This window comes from Quercus suber, unplaced genomic scaffold (genome assembly GCF_002906115.3).
Source record: "Quercus suber isolate HL8 unplaced genomic scaffold, Cork oak 2.0 scaffold_219, whole genome shotgun sequence".
NCBI classification, from domain to species: Eukaryota; Viridiplantae; Streptophyta; class Magnoliopsida; order Fagales; family Fagaceae; genus Quercus; species Quercus suber.
Window position 1 is genome coordinate 845,716 of NW_027069677.1, and position 17,536 is coordinate 863,251.

At 33.6% G+C, this 17,536-nt stretch overlaps 3 protein-coding genes across 3 annotated transcripts; 1 reads left to right on the forward strand and 2 right to left on the reverse strand.

Moving 5' to 3' along the window:
- The first annotated feature begins 1,252 nt into the window (after nucleotides 1-1,252).
- Nucleotides 1,253-4,829, forward strand: LOC112009790 (protein COBRA). The gene is made up of 6 exons (XM_024042128.2): nucleotides 1,253-1,512; nucleotides 2,351-2,430; nucleotides 2,637-3,093; nucleotides 3,511-3,670; nucleotides 3,793-4,070; nucleotides 4,172-4,829. The coding sequence occupies exons 1-6, from the start codon at nucleotides 1,410-1,412 to the stop codon at nucleotides 4,462-4,464; spliced, it is 1,371 nt and encodes a 456-aa protein (XP_023897896.1). The 5' UTR covers nucleotides 1,253-1,409; the 3' UTR covers nucleotides 4,465-4,829.
- Nucleotides 4,797-8,626, reverse strand: LOC112009789 (COBRA-like protein 4). The gene is made up of 6 exons (XM_024042126.2): nucleotides 7,697-8,626; nucleotides 7,519-7,598; nucleotides 6,268-6,724; nucleotides 6,016-6,163; nucleotides 5,600-5,877; nucleotides 4,797-5,503 (listed from the first exon to the last, which is right to left on the reverse strand). The coding sequence occupies exons 1-6, from the start codon at nucleotides 7,839-7,841 to the stop codon at nucleotides 5,223-5,225; spliced, it is 1,389 nt and encodes a 462-aa protein (XP_023897894.1). The 5' UTR covers nucleotides 7,842-8,626; the 3' UTR covers nucleotides 4,797-5,222.
- Nucleotides 8,627-9,150: 524 nt separating this feature from the next.
- LOC112009799 (COBRA-like protein 4) lies at nucleotides 9,151-16,382 on the reverse strand. The gene is made up of 6 exons (XM_024042136.2): nucleotides 16,181-16,382; nucleotides 16,003-16,082; nucleotides 15,028-15,484; nucleotides 14,678-14,825; nucleotides 10,600-10,868; nucleotides 9,151-9,667 (listed from the first exon to the last, which is right to left on the reverse strand). Exons 1-6 carry the CDS (start codon nucleotides 16,245-16,247, stop codon nucleotides 9,384-9,386), a joined length of 1,305 nt encoding a protein of 434 aa, XP_023897904.1. The 5' UTR covers nucleotides 16,248-16,382; the 3' UTR covers nucleotides 9,151-9,383.
- Between the last annotated feature and the right edge of the window lie 1,154 nt (nucleotides 16,383-17,536).

Genomic DNA, 17,536 nt, shown 5'->3' on the forward strand with positions numbered 1-17,536 from the left:
AAAACCTCATTAGATGGGTCCAGACTTCATACTATACTTTTAGTCTTTTATGGCTCTAAAATGCAAAGATTGACAAAAACACAATATCTTTGATTAATTGAAAGCAACGCATATGAACCATATGATTTGTCGGTACCATTCATTCATACAGGAGAAAAAACATGGTTGATTAATAAAAATATACCATAATTAAAATAAATTAGTTAAAGACTTTAAGAGAATGGTCCACAATTTGATGTATAAAATGGGCCCAAATCAAATAATTGGTCCAGAGAACAAAAACACAAAAATATAATATAAAATATCAATTTATCTCAATTTGGTGGTTAGTGCAAGAGCTGGACGGTCACAATGCAGAAGGGAAAACCCAAAAGAACCTGGGTGTTTCCCAGTGTACAAGTCATTGAATTCTCTCTCCACCGACAGAGATAGAATAAGACTATTAAGAGACCAATTGCCATGTGGCCCACAGCCTTTGCTGTCCTCCTTTCACAAGCCTATTTTTTCCATAATCATTCATTGATATATGGCCAACATAATGGTGTGGTTCCAAAAATATCCCTAAGCCATCATCATATAATTACATACTACTGGGATTTAAAATTTGGAAATTCAATCTGTATTCAATATTCAAGTAATAGCACAATGACAGTAATATCTTTTACAGTGTTACATATCTGTTTGTTCTAATCTCACTTTTTTTTTTTTTTTTTTTTTATATAATTTTCAATTTCTCTCTCTATATGAAGATAATAATCAAAGTGTCACACCTTATGGTATGAATTTTTTTTTTAATGTAAAAACCTTTTCATATGGGGTGGATTTATGTAAGAGAAATATTACATATCACAGTTAATTCAATTTTTCCTCCTGATTCACTCTTTCTTTTTCTCTAAAGCTATTCTTTGTGGTTATAATTCTAAAAAATATCAACTTGGCTCATTCGTCTCTATGTTGATTGTTACAAGCCTCTTGAATCCTCTATATCAAGAAAACCTTCAAACTAAGTCCTAAAATTTCCGGAGTACTGTTTCTCAACCAAAAATAAAAAATAAAAAATCCTCCTCCTCATCTATGGCCAAAACCCATTTATTAATTTTTTTTTCTTTGGTCTAAACTCTAAATTATTTATCGCAGCTAAACTATCCAAGGGTATAGTTGTACACTTGTACTATAACATTACATGTAATTGACAAAACAATAACATTTAACTGGATGTCTCTCAACAAAGCCGTGATTACAGTGACTTTATAAAAGTCCACTTAACTCACAATAGCTTACTTCCCATGTGAAACAGAAAAGGCCACTTCTCTCTCTGTCTCTCTCTCTCTCTCTGCATTTCCTGTGCAGATCTTGAGCTAAGCCATAGCTTTAACCATCACAATCAGCAACAACATTTGCATCAAAACATGGAGTTTCTCTCCTTATCAGCCTCTGGATCCATTACAAAGCTCGGTAGCTTTGCTGTACTGCTTGTGGTGTTGTTTATTTGCTCCAGTTTTACTTCAACAGGTCAGTGCCTTCAAACTTGCTTGCTCTCAGTCCCATGTTTACAAATTTCGTGTCTTTGGAAGTGTTTCTCTTGTTTTCTGTTTCTGGGTATTGTTTATCTGCCAGAGATCTGTACCGTTTTTCAGAAATTTAGCTGTTTTAACATATAATTGATTGACTGGTAGAGAAACTTGTGACGGGATTTGAACCTTTCTTCATTTTGTTCATAGTTTTTGGAGAGAAGTGAAGAAATAAGTGTCAAATGTTGCTCTTAGTATTTGGAATTGTAACATTTTGATTAAACTGGATAATGGGTGTTATCATATATAACAAGTGATAAAAATATAGTCAATTGGAATTCTAAGTCTCTTTCATTGTTTGATCATTTAAGTTGATAAATCAGGTAACTGTTGGTAATTACAAACTTGGTTTTCTTGACTGAGGTTTGCAGTATAAGGTGTAGGAGATAGTTATTGATAATTTTTTTCAATGTTTGTTAGTGTTAAAATTAAATTACCTAAAGAGGGTACAGATGATTTTATTTAAGGAATTTCGGTTGTATATTAAACAAAAAATTTCTGATGTGCTTGATCAACTAATTGGTCTCAAAAAAGCACATGTGTCTAATATCTGTACGGCAAGGAAGGTACAAAAGTCAATTTCTGCATAATGCTACGGTTCCATCTCATATTAGGAAAATCAATGAAGTGCAGTGATCCCATATTGAAGTTATAAGTTTGTTTTGCCATACTTTAGAGAAAGGAAATTGAATTGGTATTGAGTATGAAAGTTACTATGTGGAGAGTAGAAACTCTTAAGAATTCAATTTCTTAACTTTGTTTTCTTGATGTTGCTGCAGAAGCTTATGATGCACTTGATCCAACTGGAAATATCACAATCAAATGGGATGTAATAAGCTGGACACCAGATGGCTATGTTGTAAGTATAGCGTGCAGTGTATAGTACTTTTTTTTTGTTGGTTTTTTTGTTGTTTTTAAGTCTTGAGGCAAGGGGCTTGTTTATTTGATATTCAAGCTACTGCTCCAAGATATCATATCCATTCATCACCTTTCTACTTTACAAAGTGGGATTCATTGTAATTTGGAACAATTTATACCAATATTCTTCTCTTTTGGATTGAGCAGGCTACTGTTACAATGTATAACTTCCAGCAATATCGCCATATTCAAGCACCAGGGTGGACACTGGGGTGGACATGGGCAAAGAAGGAAGTAATATGGAGCATGATGGGGGGCCAAACAACAGAGCAAGGGGATTGTTCAAGATTTAAAGGGAACGTTCCACATTGCTGTAAGAAGGATCCAACAGTTGTGGATTTATTGCCGGGAACTCCATACAACCAGCAGATTGCTAATTGCTGCAAAGGGGGAGTATTAAGCTCATGGGTCCAGGACCCGGCCAATGCAGCAAGCTCATTCCAGGTGAGTGTGGGTGCTGCGGGAACAACTAACAAAACTGTCAAACTACCTAAAAACTTCACCCTGAGAGCACCAGGGCCTGGATATACCTGTGGACCGGCAAAGATTGTGAGATCAAGTAAATATTTGACAGCAGATAAAAGGAGGGTCACTCAAGCTTTGAGTAAGTTACTTGCTAAAGTCTTTTAGAATAATTTATAGCTGCATAACTGCATGCATATTTTTCTTGTAACGAAGCCAGCACCATGATATCCCATTTTAAGAAAAATATTTTGATGTAATGGCGTGCTAATTGCATTCTGTGCAATTCAAGGAACATAGTAACAGAGATACATTCTCAAATTGCAGTCCCTAAGGCATTTTTCCTGAACTTTCCATGATTCTAGTACTCGTCTGTAATGAAATTATGTTTATACTTAGGGAACTCACACTTCACTAATGGATTGGAAGTTGATTTAAGATGCAGAATTGCCATTAATGCCATCTTTTAAAAAAAATTTGTGTGTTTTAAAACAATTTTTGGCTATGAAAAAATATTAAACACTGTTTACCTTACCTTGCCCTGCATCTCTTGTGACAGTGACCTGGAATGTTACTTGCACGTATTCACAATTCTTGGCTCAAAAGACACCTACTTGTTGTGTTTCTCTCTCATCCTTCTATAATGAAACAATAGTAAATTGCCCAACCTGCACCTGTGGCTGTCAAAACAATATAACAGAACCAGGGAGTTGTGTGAAGTAAGTTCTCTTTTTTATCTTTTTGTTGAATTTCTCAAACTGCTTTTTATTTTTCTTCTTTCAAAATTTTCTTCATGTGTTGCTTAACATGATATTTTTCCCTTTTTGTGTGATGCGTGCAGTCCCGACTCTCCATATTTAGCTTCAGCTGTATCGGGTCCAGGAAAATCTAGTAATGCACCTCTGGTCCAGTGCACCAGCCATATGTGTCCTATCCGAGTCCATTGGCATGTCAAACTCAATTACAAGGAGTACTGGAGGGTGAAGATCACGATCACGAATTTCAATTACAGAATGAACTACACGCTATGGAATCTTGTTGTACAACATCCCAACTTTGATAATGTAACCCAGCTTTTCAGCTTTAATTACAAGTCCTTGACTCCTTATGCTGGCCTGAGTAAGTTATACCTTGCCAAAATTTAGTCATGTGAAGTAGCCCCTAAATACTTATATAATCTATTTCTCTTATCTTTGGGAATTTGGCTTTTGGTTTCACAGATGACACTGCAATGTTATGGGGAGTCAAGTTTTACAATGATTTGCTCACGGAAGCTGGACCATATGGGAATGTGCAGTCAGAGCTCCTATTCCGCAAGGACCAGTCAACTTTTACTTTTGAAAAGGGATGGGCTTTCCCACGAAGGATTTATTTTAATGGTGATAACTGTGTCATGCCACCTCCAGATGCCTACCCATGGTTGCCAAATGCTGGTTCCCGGCCAATTTCTTCTCTACTTCATTCAGCATTTACCATCCTGTCATCTTTGGTATTCTTATTGGCTTTTGCGTAGTGAGTTATGCCTGGGGAAATTTACAAATGCTGTCTGTTGATCTAGAACATGCTAGAATTTCCATATGGTTTGGACTGCAACAAAGCTTATGGCAGTCCAGCTGATGGGGTTGAATGTGTTGGTACTAGAAGTTCTAGCAATACAAGTGGGGTTTAGGTGCACTACGGCTTCTCACTGCAAAAGTCTGCTCTGTTATCTGTTTTTATATTTATTGGGGATTAGACTTTACTAGCATTTTTGTTTAGATTAGCTGGTGCTTTATTTATATCATACACTTGATGTTTTGTTGTAGAATGTCCACAAAAATATGTGCTGAGCATTGTAATAAGATATTTGGAGAAGAAATCACTTGATGTATTCATATCTGTTATGGGTTCCAAATACATGATTCTTATGCTACATAAGAAAAAGGAACAGCAAATGAACTTACAATGTTTGTATGGTTTAGAGTAGCAAGAGAGACAAATTGGCAAAGCAACACTTTTTAGTTACATTGGTGAACCATGGACCAACTCAAAACCATGGGTTTTTTTTTTTTTTTTTTTTTTTTGGAGTTTCAGGTGTCGTTTGCTCATTGATAAGCTCATTCGTCCAACCTAAAACATCCAACTGAATTATCGCACGCCAAACAATATCTTCTAGTACTAGAATTGACAATGTATGTACCTGCTATCACTGATGGCCAAGCCTCAAAGCCATCTAGCTTTATCTATCTCAAAAATTTCAAGAAAGCATTTGTACCTCCCATAGAAGTGTGATCACCATATGGACAGTAGTAATAATAGGAAGGCTGCCACTGTTGGAGTTGCAATTGGATTTGCATAAGCAGAGTTTGGTAGAAATGGATAGGTATCGGGTGGAGGAAGCATACATTCATCGCCATTGAAGTAAACTTTCCGAGGAAATGCCCATCCTTGCTTGAATGTGAATGTGTCCTTGTCTTTCCGGAGAAGCACTTCAGATTGGACATTTCCTAGGGGCCCAGCTTCCATTAATAGGTCATTGTAGAATTTCATGCCAAAGAACATACCAGTATCATCTGCATACACAAGTCAATAAGACATACACGTTAGAACTTAATTTCTGGAACACCAACACCAATGACTAAACAAGCACTGTATTTGTAGGCACTCACTTATGGATTCATAGGCGACAAGAGGCTTGTAATCAAAGCTAAAGACTTGGGTGACATTGTTGAGATTGGGATGCTGTGCCACGAGTGTCCATTGTGAGTAGTTCAGCCGGTAGTTAAAATTAGTGACGGCAACCTTCACACGCCAATAGTCCTTATAGTTGAGCTTTACATGCCAGTGTACACGTATGGGGCACATATGATGTGTGCACTGTAACAATGGTGTATTATCCTTTTTAGGAGTGTTTATTCCTGCCCTACGTAGTAGCTTTGAATCGCTCCTGTATTTCCAGGATTCAAAAACAAGAGTTACACTTATATTATGCCCTAGATCAGTAACATTCTTAACTAATACAGTATGTTTACAAGTATGCATATGTGTGCATCATTGCATGCTGATGAAGTAATGAGGAGCTTACTTGATACAATTTTTCTTGTTCTGGCAACCACAAGCACAAGATGGGCAGGGGGTGATTGTTTGATTGTAGAAGGATGAAAAGGAAACACAACAGCTAGGATTCTTAGAGGCAAGAAATTGAGAATAAGTGCATGTCACATTCCATGTCACTGCATACAAAAAACATTCAATAATATGATGAAAATGATACAAAACCTCCATAAGTATCTGTTTAATAAGATATTCAAAAGACTGAAGGATAATAGAAACTCACTAAGTGCTTGAGTTTTCCTCCTTTTATCAGAGGTGAGGAAGACTGTGGATGGCACAATCTTTGCAGGGCCACAAGTGTACCCTGGTCCTGGACCAAGCAAAGTGAAGTTCTTGGGAAGCTTAACTGTCTTATTAGAAGTGCCAGCGAGTCCAACACTCACCTGAAAGGCAGAGACTGCACTTAAGGGGTCCTGCCCCCAAGTTCCCAACACACCACCTTTGCAGCAATTGGTGAACTGTTGATTGTAAGGAACTCCAGGGAGCAAGTCAACAACCGTGGGAGTCCTCTTACAGCAGTGAGGTACACCTCCTTTGAACTTGGAGCAGTCTCCTTGCTCTGTGGTTTGAGCTCCTACCATTGTCCAGATTACTTCTTTCTTAGCCCAAGACCATCCTAAAGTCCAGCCAGGGTTCATGATTCCCCGATACATTTGAAAGTTGTTCATTGTCACTGCAGCCTGTATAATTCATTAATAGATGGATATATATGATATTTATTGCCTAAAAAAAAGGTGAGATATATGTTCTTGATATTTTCTCTTTCTATTGTTTCCATTCTCTCTTTACAGCCCTCTTTGATTTGCATATGAAAAGGAAAATCAACAATAATAATAATAACAAAGTCTTTAGACACAGAAATTTTGGAGGCAGTTATAGATTATCAATAGATTAATCAAGATTTATCACATACACTAAGGAATGCCCTAACTTGTATTTGTACAAAGATCCAATCATAAAAAAGTAACTAAATTTTATGTTGGCTATCAACCTATTGCAACACTTATTTTTACGGGATTGAGACTGGTTGTTAGCAAAAAATACGACAATAAACATGGAAACATGTGGAGTTATGAAACTTGAATTTATATGAAGTTAGGATTGTGAACCTTTTACTTCTACTTCAAAGTTAAAACTGCTATGCTAGTAAAATTCACATAGTGGCTAAAGTCCATTGCTTGAAATGTATTAATAATTTGATGTCTTTTTTTTTTGACTGAAAAGAGTTGGACTACTCTGTATAAGTTGGATAAGTCAGACAGAGTATTATAATGATTCATAAAATTCAGTGATTTCAGATACACTTGCATTATGGACAGGAAAAAGAAGATAGATTTTCCTCAAGTTTATATCAAACACCATGCTTTATGAGCAACCATAAGGAGTTTTTGTATATTTATTTAAAGAGGTTTTGCATTTGCGAGTCCAGAGAAAAAAAAAATGATAACATTGTGAACATTGGGGTGACACTCACCACATAACCATCAGGCGTCCAAGACATTACATCCCATTTGATTGTTATATTTCCAGTTGGATCCAAGGGATCATATGCCTCTGAAATTACACAAACAATAGCAAAAAATAATCAAACACACAGACAGACCATTAATAGAAAATAATTCTAATTTACAAGTTCAGTAGCAAGAATTTACCTGTGGGAGAGAACATCATGACATATAAAACAGCCAAGATCATGAACTTCAGCTCTGGAAACACATAGCATTGCCGCCTTTGAGAACAATCTCTGGCGTCTAACATACTTTCCTCAATCGGGTCTGTGTGGTTATTGAATTCCATTGCCTGAAGTTCACCAGATCACAAACTGTCCTGGGAGAACTCAAAGTAGTATGTGGTACTCCTTTGTTAAAAGGAATAGAGGCACTACTTGAAAGTGAGTGCCTGAAAATTTCTCACCTACTGGTTGTTAGGTACTTTATGTGATATTCTCATCTCATCTTATATTTGTATTTTTTTTTTCTCTCTCACTCTCTCTATAGACACATACACACCTTATTCATTTTATTTTTGTGTGTTGAAGTTTCTGCATCTTGAAGCAAGACTTTAGAGAGGAATGATGGAAAAGCTGGCGGGAGATTATAAGAGGTTTGAACGCAACAGCTCAACCATCAGGTCTTTCACATTGGTTGTCACTGGTGCTTAAGCCAAGATGTGCTCAAGTCCATGTGAGCTCAAGCACATGTCAGTATTGGACTGCTCTAAGGGCACGTTTTCTTTTCTTTCCACTGCCTTCCCGTTATTAACCAATCCACCTGAGACTATAGCTTACAATTTGGTCCCATTGGGCCATCAAATTCTAACTTGCGGCATGAATTATCAAAGTCCATGTATACTTACCAAGAGCCTTGTAGCTCAACTAATTGGCATCCTATAGTATTTTTAGTGAAGACATCTGGTTCTAATCCCCTACCCCAACTATCAAATTATAAAAAATAAAAATAAAAAAAGGTTCTCACATACTCTCTCTTTACTAAGAGCCTTGTAGTTCAACTAGTTGACATTTTCTTGTATTTTCAATGGAGACATCGAAATCTAATCCCCACCCCCAACTTTCGAATTATAATAATGAAAAATGTTCTCATATACTCCCTCCTCCCATTTTGTTTGCCTAGATTCCATTTTTATGATATCCCAATATACTGTCTACTATTGAAAGCCAATTGAAACAATTTTCATATCTTCTAAATTACTCTTTACATTATTTGAAAATTGAAAGTGAAATACTCTCTTCCTTTTTGCTTTTATTTGCCTTAAGAAGAGTAGTTTTGGAAACTTTTAATTTTTTAATTTTAAAAATAATACATTAAATTAAAAATAAAACAAGTATTAATTTGTCATGTTTTTTTATTTTATTTTTATTGTTTAGTATGCGTAACCACCCCTCAATTGAATGAAGTGATAAAACAAGCTCACCAAGATGACAATCAAATCTGGTAAATGGTTAACATCAGGTGGGTTGGTGATGATTTTAAAAAGATGCTGCTTAATAAAGATTTTTATCTACAATACGTCAGATATGCTCAACCGTTTACTTATGGACAAAATTGCGTCACTTATCAATAGGTCTAAGCAAAACAAATACCCAATATCACATAAAAAAATTATTATTATTATTGGTTGAGATTCATAATCTGTCTTTCATAGTATGCAATGACTTTCACATGTTACTAGAACATTGCCCTTCTAAGTCAACACAGTACCTCATCCCTTTCTATTCTTTGCCCAACTATAAATGGGAACATACCTGTTGGTGAAAATTGCACTTGTCCTTGAAAATACTCTGGGCCCCTCTTTATTTTTCCTCTTCTGTTAGTCAAATAATCACCAAAACACCAGCAATATTAGAAGTACAAAGGCAGACAATGTTGACGATGCAATGGGATTAGCATTAGCAGAGTTGGGTGGCATAGGGTATGAATCAGGAGGGGGCATCACACATTCATCACCATTGAAGTAGACTTTCCTAGGGAAAGCCCACCCATTTTCCCAAGTGAATGTGTTCATGTCTTTCTCAAGAAGCATCTCTGACTGGACATTACCATTTGGCCCATCTTCCATTAGCAGGTCATTGTAGAATTTTAAGCCATAAAACATGCCAGTGTCATCTGCATTTTCAAAATGGTGTTAAGAGTAGCCTAAGGTTCCGTTTGTTAATGGGAAATAACTCACTAAAACAGTCTGTCCTTAAAATTTAAGCAACATTATAAATTGCACCCCTAACTTTGACCAAAATTTAATTCAATCTTCTAATTTCATTTTAGTCCAATTAAGTTACCTAACTATCAAGTTTATTCAATTCAGACTTCTAATTAATCTCGATCAAAAAAGCTCCATGAGAGACTATCTAAACCATGGATTTGGCAAAACATTACGTTGTTGTTAATAGGGTCCCTAAGGAGCTTTTTTGACATTGACTAACAAGAGGCTTGAATTAAATATACTTGAAAGTTAAAGAATTTAATTGAACAAAGTATAGTTAGAGAATTAAATTAAATTTTGGTCAAAGTTAAAGGATGTAATTTGTAATTTAGTCTCAAATTTAAGTGGGCAAATATTACAATTGCATATGTGAGACAAGTGCCATTTAATTGATTGTGTGGTTTACATGGGTTTTCTTTTTAAGACCAATGAATTTTTTAAAGGTCACGTGTCTTCTTGATTAAAATTGAAGTATTTAAAAGGGAGGACATCATTCCCGTCTTGAAAGGGGTATTTTGTTGGGCCTTATCTGGTCTAGGCCCATAAGGGTTCATTTCTTATTTTTGGTCCATGGGAAAGGAAATTCTAGCACAATCACAGATTCTCCTCTACCTGTTTGATAATTTGTCTCTTTTAGATTCCATATTACATATCTTGCTAGTTTAACCTTGGTATTTGTTGTGGCTAAACAGCCCCTACTTTTGTGTTAACCAGCGGCTTTACTCTCACCAAGAAGTGGGTAGTTTTTCCAACATATTTTACTACCAAAGAACAATTTCCAAAATCTGCTTGTGTGTTTCACAATATAGTTAAGACTTGAGAGTCATGTTGGGCTTACTTGTGGATTTGTATGGCATGAGCGGCTGGTAATTAAAGCTAAAAACTTGAGTGACATTGTTGAGATTTGGATGCTGAACAACAAGGGTCCACTGTGTGTAGTTAAGTCCGTAGTTGAAGTTGGTGATGCTCATCTTCACACGCCAATACGAAACATAGTTTAGCTTCACATGCCAATGCACCCTTATTGGGCACATGTGCTGTGTGCACTGTAGTAATGGCCCATTGGTTGTTGTGTTTGCTCCCACAATGCTCTGAATCTTTGAGTCACTTTTAGAGAAAACAAAAAACAAACTATTATAAAGTTTCCAATTTCATATCATTTCTGAATGATTGTCCAACAGTTTCAAAGATTTTATTGTTTTTTATGTTTTACTCAAAGATGTGACATGATTATTAATGCAGATGAAGTTTCAAATTTTCAGTAATTTAAAGGGTATCAAAAGTCTTTCTGTTTGGGGGTGTCAATAAGAATGACTTTTTCCAAGCTCTGTCACAAGGCGTAGAAGATTAAAAAATGACATTGTCACAAATCTACATATTAGAATCAACTTGGGGCTTATATTGGAGTGTCGGTGCATTTTAATAAAAATCTATATATTGTTAAAGCCAAACTTCAAAGAAAGTCTAATAAGATTTTAAATTGGAGTTCAATTATGCATCCAAAATGCACGAACACGGAATCTTTATAAGGTTTCGAATTTTATATCATTTCTGAATGATTGTCCAACAGTTTCAAATATTTTATTGTTTTTTATGTTGTACTCGAAGATGTGACATGATTATTAATGCAGATGAAATTTTAAGATTTCAGTAATAGCAAAAGTCTTTCTATTTCACACTCTAAAGTAACCCTTAAACTCTGACTGTTTGGGGGTGTCAATAAGAATATGACATTTTCCAACCTCTGTTAAGATTAAAAAATGACGTTGTCACATATTAATGCAGATGAAATTTTAAGATTTCAGTAATAGCAAAAGTCTTTCTATTTCACACTCTAAAGTAACCCTTAAACTCTGACTGTTTGGGGGTGTCAATAAGAATATGACATTTTCCAACCTCTGTTAAGATTAAAAAATGACGTTGTCACCAATGAAAAATATATTAGAATCAACTTGGCCTATATTGGTGTGTCGGTGCATTTTAATAAAAATCTATATATAGTTAAAGTAAAAACTTTGAGAAAGTTTAATTAAATTTTAAATTGGAGTCTAATTTTGCACTATATCACATTTAATTTTTTTAATTTTAGGTTTTAAATTGGATTCTAATTGTTGTCTAATTTTGCACCACGTGTCCAATTTAAATTTTTTTTTAAACTTTTGTTCTAAGTGAGTTAACGAGGTGTAAAAATTGAAGAGTCTAATATAATTAAATCATAAAAAAAAACTCAATAAAAATTGAAGAGTCTAATATAATTAAATCATAAAAAAAACTCAATAAAAAAAAGAAAAAAAGAAAGAAAGAGTAAACTCATGTGTCTATTCAAAAGAAATTAAAAAAATAAAGAGAGAGAGAGAGAGAGAGAGAGAGAGAGAGTAATTTGAATCTATATATGAGAGTAATTTGAATCTATATATGTGTGTAATTGTAATTTTTTTTAATTGTACCATGCATATATACGGATTATACACTAATCTATATATATAATAATAGGTGAAGCTGAGAAAAACTCAAATTAAAATTCCAAATTAGAGTTTCAATTTTGCAGCATGTGTTCTAAATTATTTATTTTTAAAGAGTTTTATTTCTTAATTTTAGAATTAAATGTGGGACCACGTCGTAAATATTCATCCAAGTGAGTTATTAAGTACAAAAACCAAAGACTCTAGAATAAATAAATCGTTAAAAAAAAATGCTTAATAATAATTAAAAAAATGGAAAATTTACATTTTATACCAAATATTATCTTTACAAAATTTTTTAAAAAGTTAACAAAATATAAAAATGACTATCAATAGTATTTAAATTATATAGGGTCTGGATTAAGTCCAATGCTTCTAGTGCACTGGACCCAGTTAGATTGTGACAAGTGTTCAAAAATGGACAAATGTCACCATCTCAACGGGTCCAATGCCACTAGACACTGGACCCAAATTGCTCCCAATTATATATATAGAAATTATATTTTGCATTTTATTATATATTTTTAAGTGTATTTATACATATGCATGAAGTTACAGGCTAATTAGGTATAAAAATCGAAGAGTCTAAATCCAATAAGATTCTAAATAGGATTTCAATTAAAGTTCAATTTTGTGCCACATGTTCTATCTAATTTTTTTTTTTATTTTTGTGATAAGTGAATTATTGGGTGCAAAAATCAAAAAGTCCATATATAATTGTGATTTTTTTTTTAAAATGTACCTATGTATATGCACGGGTTATACACTAGTTTATAATAATAATAATAATAATAATAATAATAATAATAATAATTATGACCGTAGTGTTTTAGTTACGAAATTTATTATGATCATATTGTAGCCATTCAAACGAATAGTTGTTACAAAATATTTATATATTGTTAAGAGCTTTGTAGCTTAATTAGTATCTTATGATATTTCAACAAAAACGTCTAAAATCAAAATTCATCTCTCCCAACTATCAAAAATTAATATATATACCCCCACCAATCCCATTATCTTGTCATTTATTCTCCATTATTTTGTGATTAAAATTTTCTTTAAAATGTAAGTATTTTAAATCTATATAGAGGAGCCTTGTCACTCATTAGAAGTATATATATATATATATATAGAGTGTCACTTTAGATAAACACAAAAAATGTGATAGTAACATAGATAAGAAATTAATAGTGAGATACAAGCATAGATTGGGCATTCTGTAATTGTTATTATGGAGGCATTCTTTAATTGTTGTAAAACCCTTGGGAAAATGTATGCACTTGGTGTCATAGCTAATGAAGGATGATCTTGGTGGGGAGGCCAATTAAAATATTCGTTAACAGCCTAGGGTTAAAAGCATGAGGGGTTTCCTATATATCCTAAAACCTAGCAATAAAATATCTATGGCCTATTGAAATGGGATAGGGTGTTCATTTTTGTATGGGAAATGTGTTAGATATTCTTTAATATCTTATTAATTAACAACGAATTACCATTTTTTAATTACCCTATATTTCTAACAAATCATATGAAATTGAAAGTTTATGGATAATAACAATCATTCTAAAGTATGACGAGATTTGCTAGTGGCTTACAACATGATGCTGGTGTTTGAAAACCATATTTTACTAAGTAAGGTTCAATCCAGGCCACATGTTTATGAGGCACAATGATCAATCTTATGTTTTTACTAAAATAAGTGTGAGGTTGTTGGTGTATTTTAATACAAATATATATATATATATATATTTGTATTATAATTATGTTCATAATATTGTTGTTGCAAAATTTATTATGAAATATACTATATATAGCTCATTAACATATATAAATAGTTGATTCATAAATAATAAAAATAAAAATAGTTGTTACAAAATATCTAATATCCCAATAACTCCACTGTCTTGTGATTTATTCTTCATTATTTTGTGTATGATTTCTCTATGACTTTAGATTATTTTAGCTTTATATAAAGAAGCATTTCCACTCTTGAAAAAGAAAATATGGAATGTCATTGTTATTTTGTGTGTAAAGAAGAATGTCTTTTTAGGTAGCTTTCACTCTATGGTGTAACGTGGTTGAGTTATTATATCTTGAGGGCAGCATGTTAGTGTGTTTGCTCTATTGATTGAGATGTATGTTGAATATTCTTATGTAATGTCGTGAACACCTTAATGAGAATGATATATCAGCAAAGCTATGCATATGTGATATTTATTTTTAATCTTATTATTATAAATGATTCACGCATCATATTTTATTTTAATTTTATAATTATATTAAAATAATATGTGAAAATTCAAATGATTTATTAGTCAACTTGTTTAGCAAAAAGAAAATAAAAAAAATAGTCAACTTGTTAGGTAACAGTGAGTGGTTGAATTCTTTTATACCATATAAACCTATATATGTGAGTAGATTTGTATGTTTGAGATGGGAAAGGAGGCTTACGTGATGCAATTTTCTCTGTTCTGGCATCCACAAGCACAAGTTGGACACGTAACTATCGTTGAGTTATAGAAAGATGACATCGAGACACAACAGGTTGGGCTTGGAGAAGCTAGGAACTGCGAGTAGGTGCATACCACATTCCATGTCACTTCAAATAAGAAATAAAATTACGTTAAGACATACAATTTGAAGAATTGAGGTGCTAGTTTTCACACAAAATCATCAAACTATGTATCATGAACCCAAAATCGGAAAAAATTGTTTCAATGTCAACATTTAAAACGCGAAATAGATGGTGTGTATAGATATACGCTTAACTAACGAGTGTGAGAGAATCAATGCCCACTTACTGAGTGCTTGAGTTTGTCGACGACCATCAGAACTGAGGAAACGTGTGGGTGTCACGGTAACCGGTTGGTTGCAAGTGTAGCCTCGCCCTGGACCATTCAAAGTGAAATTCTTAGGCAATTTCACAGTCTTACTAGATGTACCAGAACTCCCAACAGTGAGCTGAAAGGATGAGATAGCAGCTGAAGGATCTTGTCCCCATGACGGCACAACACCACCCTTACAGCAATTGGCAACTTGTTGGTTGTAAGGGGCACCTGGGAGCAAGTCCAAAATGGTAGGTTTCTTCTCACAACAGTAAGGGATGTTTCCCTTATACTTGGAACAGTCTCCTTGCTCTGTGGCTTCTGCACCCAGCATGGACCATATCACTTCTTTCTTAGCCCATGTCCATCCCATGGTCCAACCAGGGCTCATAATGTGCCGGTACATCTGGTAGTTGGTCATTGTCACTGTTGCCTGAAAAACCATTGTTTTGTGATTGAGATACATTGTTTGCTTGAACTTTTTCGACAAAGAATTGTTTTTGGTGATTACTGTAAACTTAAAAATTTTCCTTTTCATTCTTTTATCTCTCTTCTACTCAATCCTACAAAACATTCTAAATCGTTTTAACATTTTGTTTTTTTGTTCAGGGCATATATAATACAAGCATTATAGCTTCCAGTTGAGGGAATAACAAAAAGTAGAGGGAGACAAAAAATTAGAATATGTCATTTAAGATATAACCAAAAATATGATTTTGAATAGAATAGAATAGAATAACCGAAGGAAAAAAAAGTGTGGTCAACCCTTACTATTATTAGAATGTTAAAGATCCTTAATCTACAATAGCATTTGGGACTAAAGCTTAATTGGTTATTGTTTTCAAGATAGAGATGCTGAATTTTATCTATATGTGCTTTGCTATACTTGAGCTACAAATTGACTGGCAACATGAAAGGAAGAAAACACTAGTTAAATCAAATGACACTCACCGTATAACCATCTGCGGTCCAAGATATGACATCCCATTTGATTGTAATATTACCAGTAGGGTCCAAAGGGTCATATGCCTCTGAAATTAACAGTGAAAAAGTGAACCAGAAAAATGTAAGTAAAAGAGAATAATGAAATCTTAAAAATACTGTTCATTATTGAACTGGAAGCGCATACCTGCATGAGCAAACAAGACAATAAAGAAAACAGATGATACAAGATATGCATATGTGTTGAAAATCATGATTCCCAGTTACCAGATTAGGCCTGCTGCAGAAAGTAGTGTTTATGTATACATATAGTTCGAACAAAACATTATCATCTAGAGCAGGCTTACCTGCGTTAATTTTTTTGAACTAGTATATGATTTCTTCACGTCATTTTTGCAATTATATACATACTTTTGTTAGCTTATACATGCCTGTGAAAGCAATTCCAGGGAGGACTTAGAAAACACTGGAATTAATTATGTTCAATCAGAAGGATTATTATAATCATTGATAATGCCATGTTGCGTATCACCTTCTTCCCATATGTGGTTTAGGGTATATTATATAGACTTACAGTCCTATAATTGGAAAAAGAAATAAGAAATATGTAAATAGAAAGCAAAAGAAGACTTTCCAAGAAACGTGAATATCAGTTTTTTTTTTTTTCTAATATTGTTGTTATTTGGTAACAGGGGGAGGATTTTGCTGTGGACAGGTGGCAACTGCAACTACTGTTGAAGTGTTGATCTCCATTGTGATTATAATGTTTTCAGATTTGGTTCCAAAATATATATATATATATATATAGAGTATAATCCAGTTACCAAAACTTTAATTAATGAAGAATATATGACAAAGGGTGCACTTTCTCTACAGTCGGTGGCTCCAGGTAAAAATGCGTGAACGCTACAGGGAAATATAAAAAATACATCATAACTTTTGGCACAATTTTTATAACAATTTGCTCATAAGTGGTGGAGAAAATGTAGTAAGTTCATGTGAGTTTACAACTTTACAACTCATAACTTGCAATGTGAGTAAATTATGATAAAAGTTGTGACAAAAATTATAATTTTAGCATTACTCAAAAAATATTATTAAATATTGTCTTTTTTTTTTTTTCATCAAGTGATGATAGAAACTCGTTTCATACGCTGTGTGATGTGATTAGTCACAAAAGGAATTGGAGAGGCACTAGCAGGGGAGGAAGCAGGGGTCTCATATTTTAATACAAATATTAATTAGTCGTAGACTTATGCGATACGTAGAAAAATTTGATATGATTATTTTTTTTAGATAATTATTGAATTAATATATATTATTTTATATTATTCAAAAGTCAATGTGTTATTTTAAATTATGTTTTAAATTAGAAGTTTTTTGTAGTATAACATAATATATTTTGTAGTCGAGGTGTTATATGTATGAAAACACAATGCAATAAAAAAGTTTTCTTTTATTTTATAGTGTGAGAATTATTAGACCAATTTGTAATCATATATACTTTGTTAATTACTATACAGATGTATATGAATAAACTCTT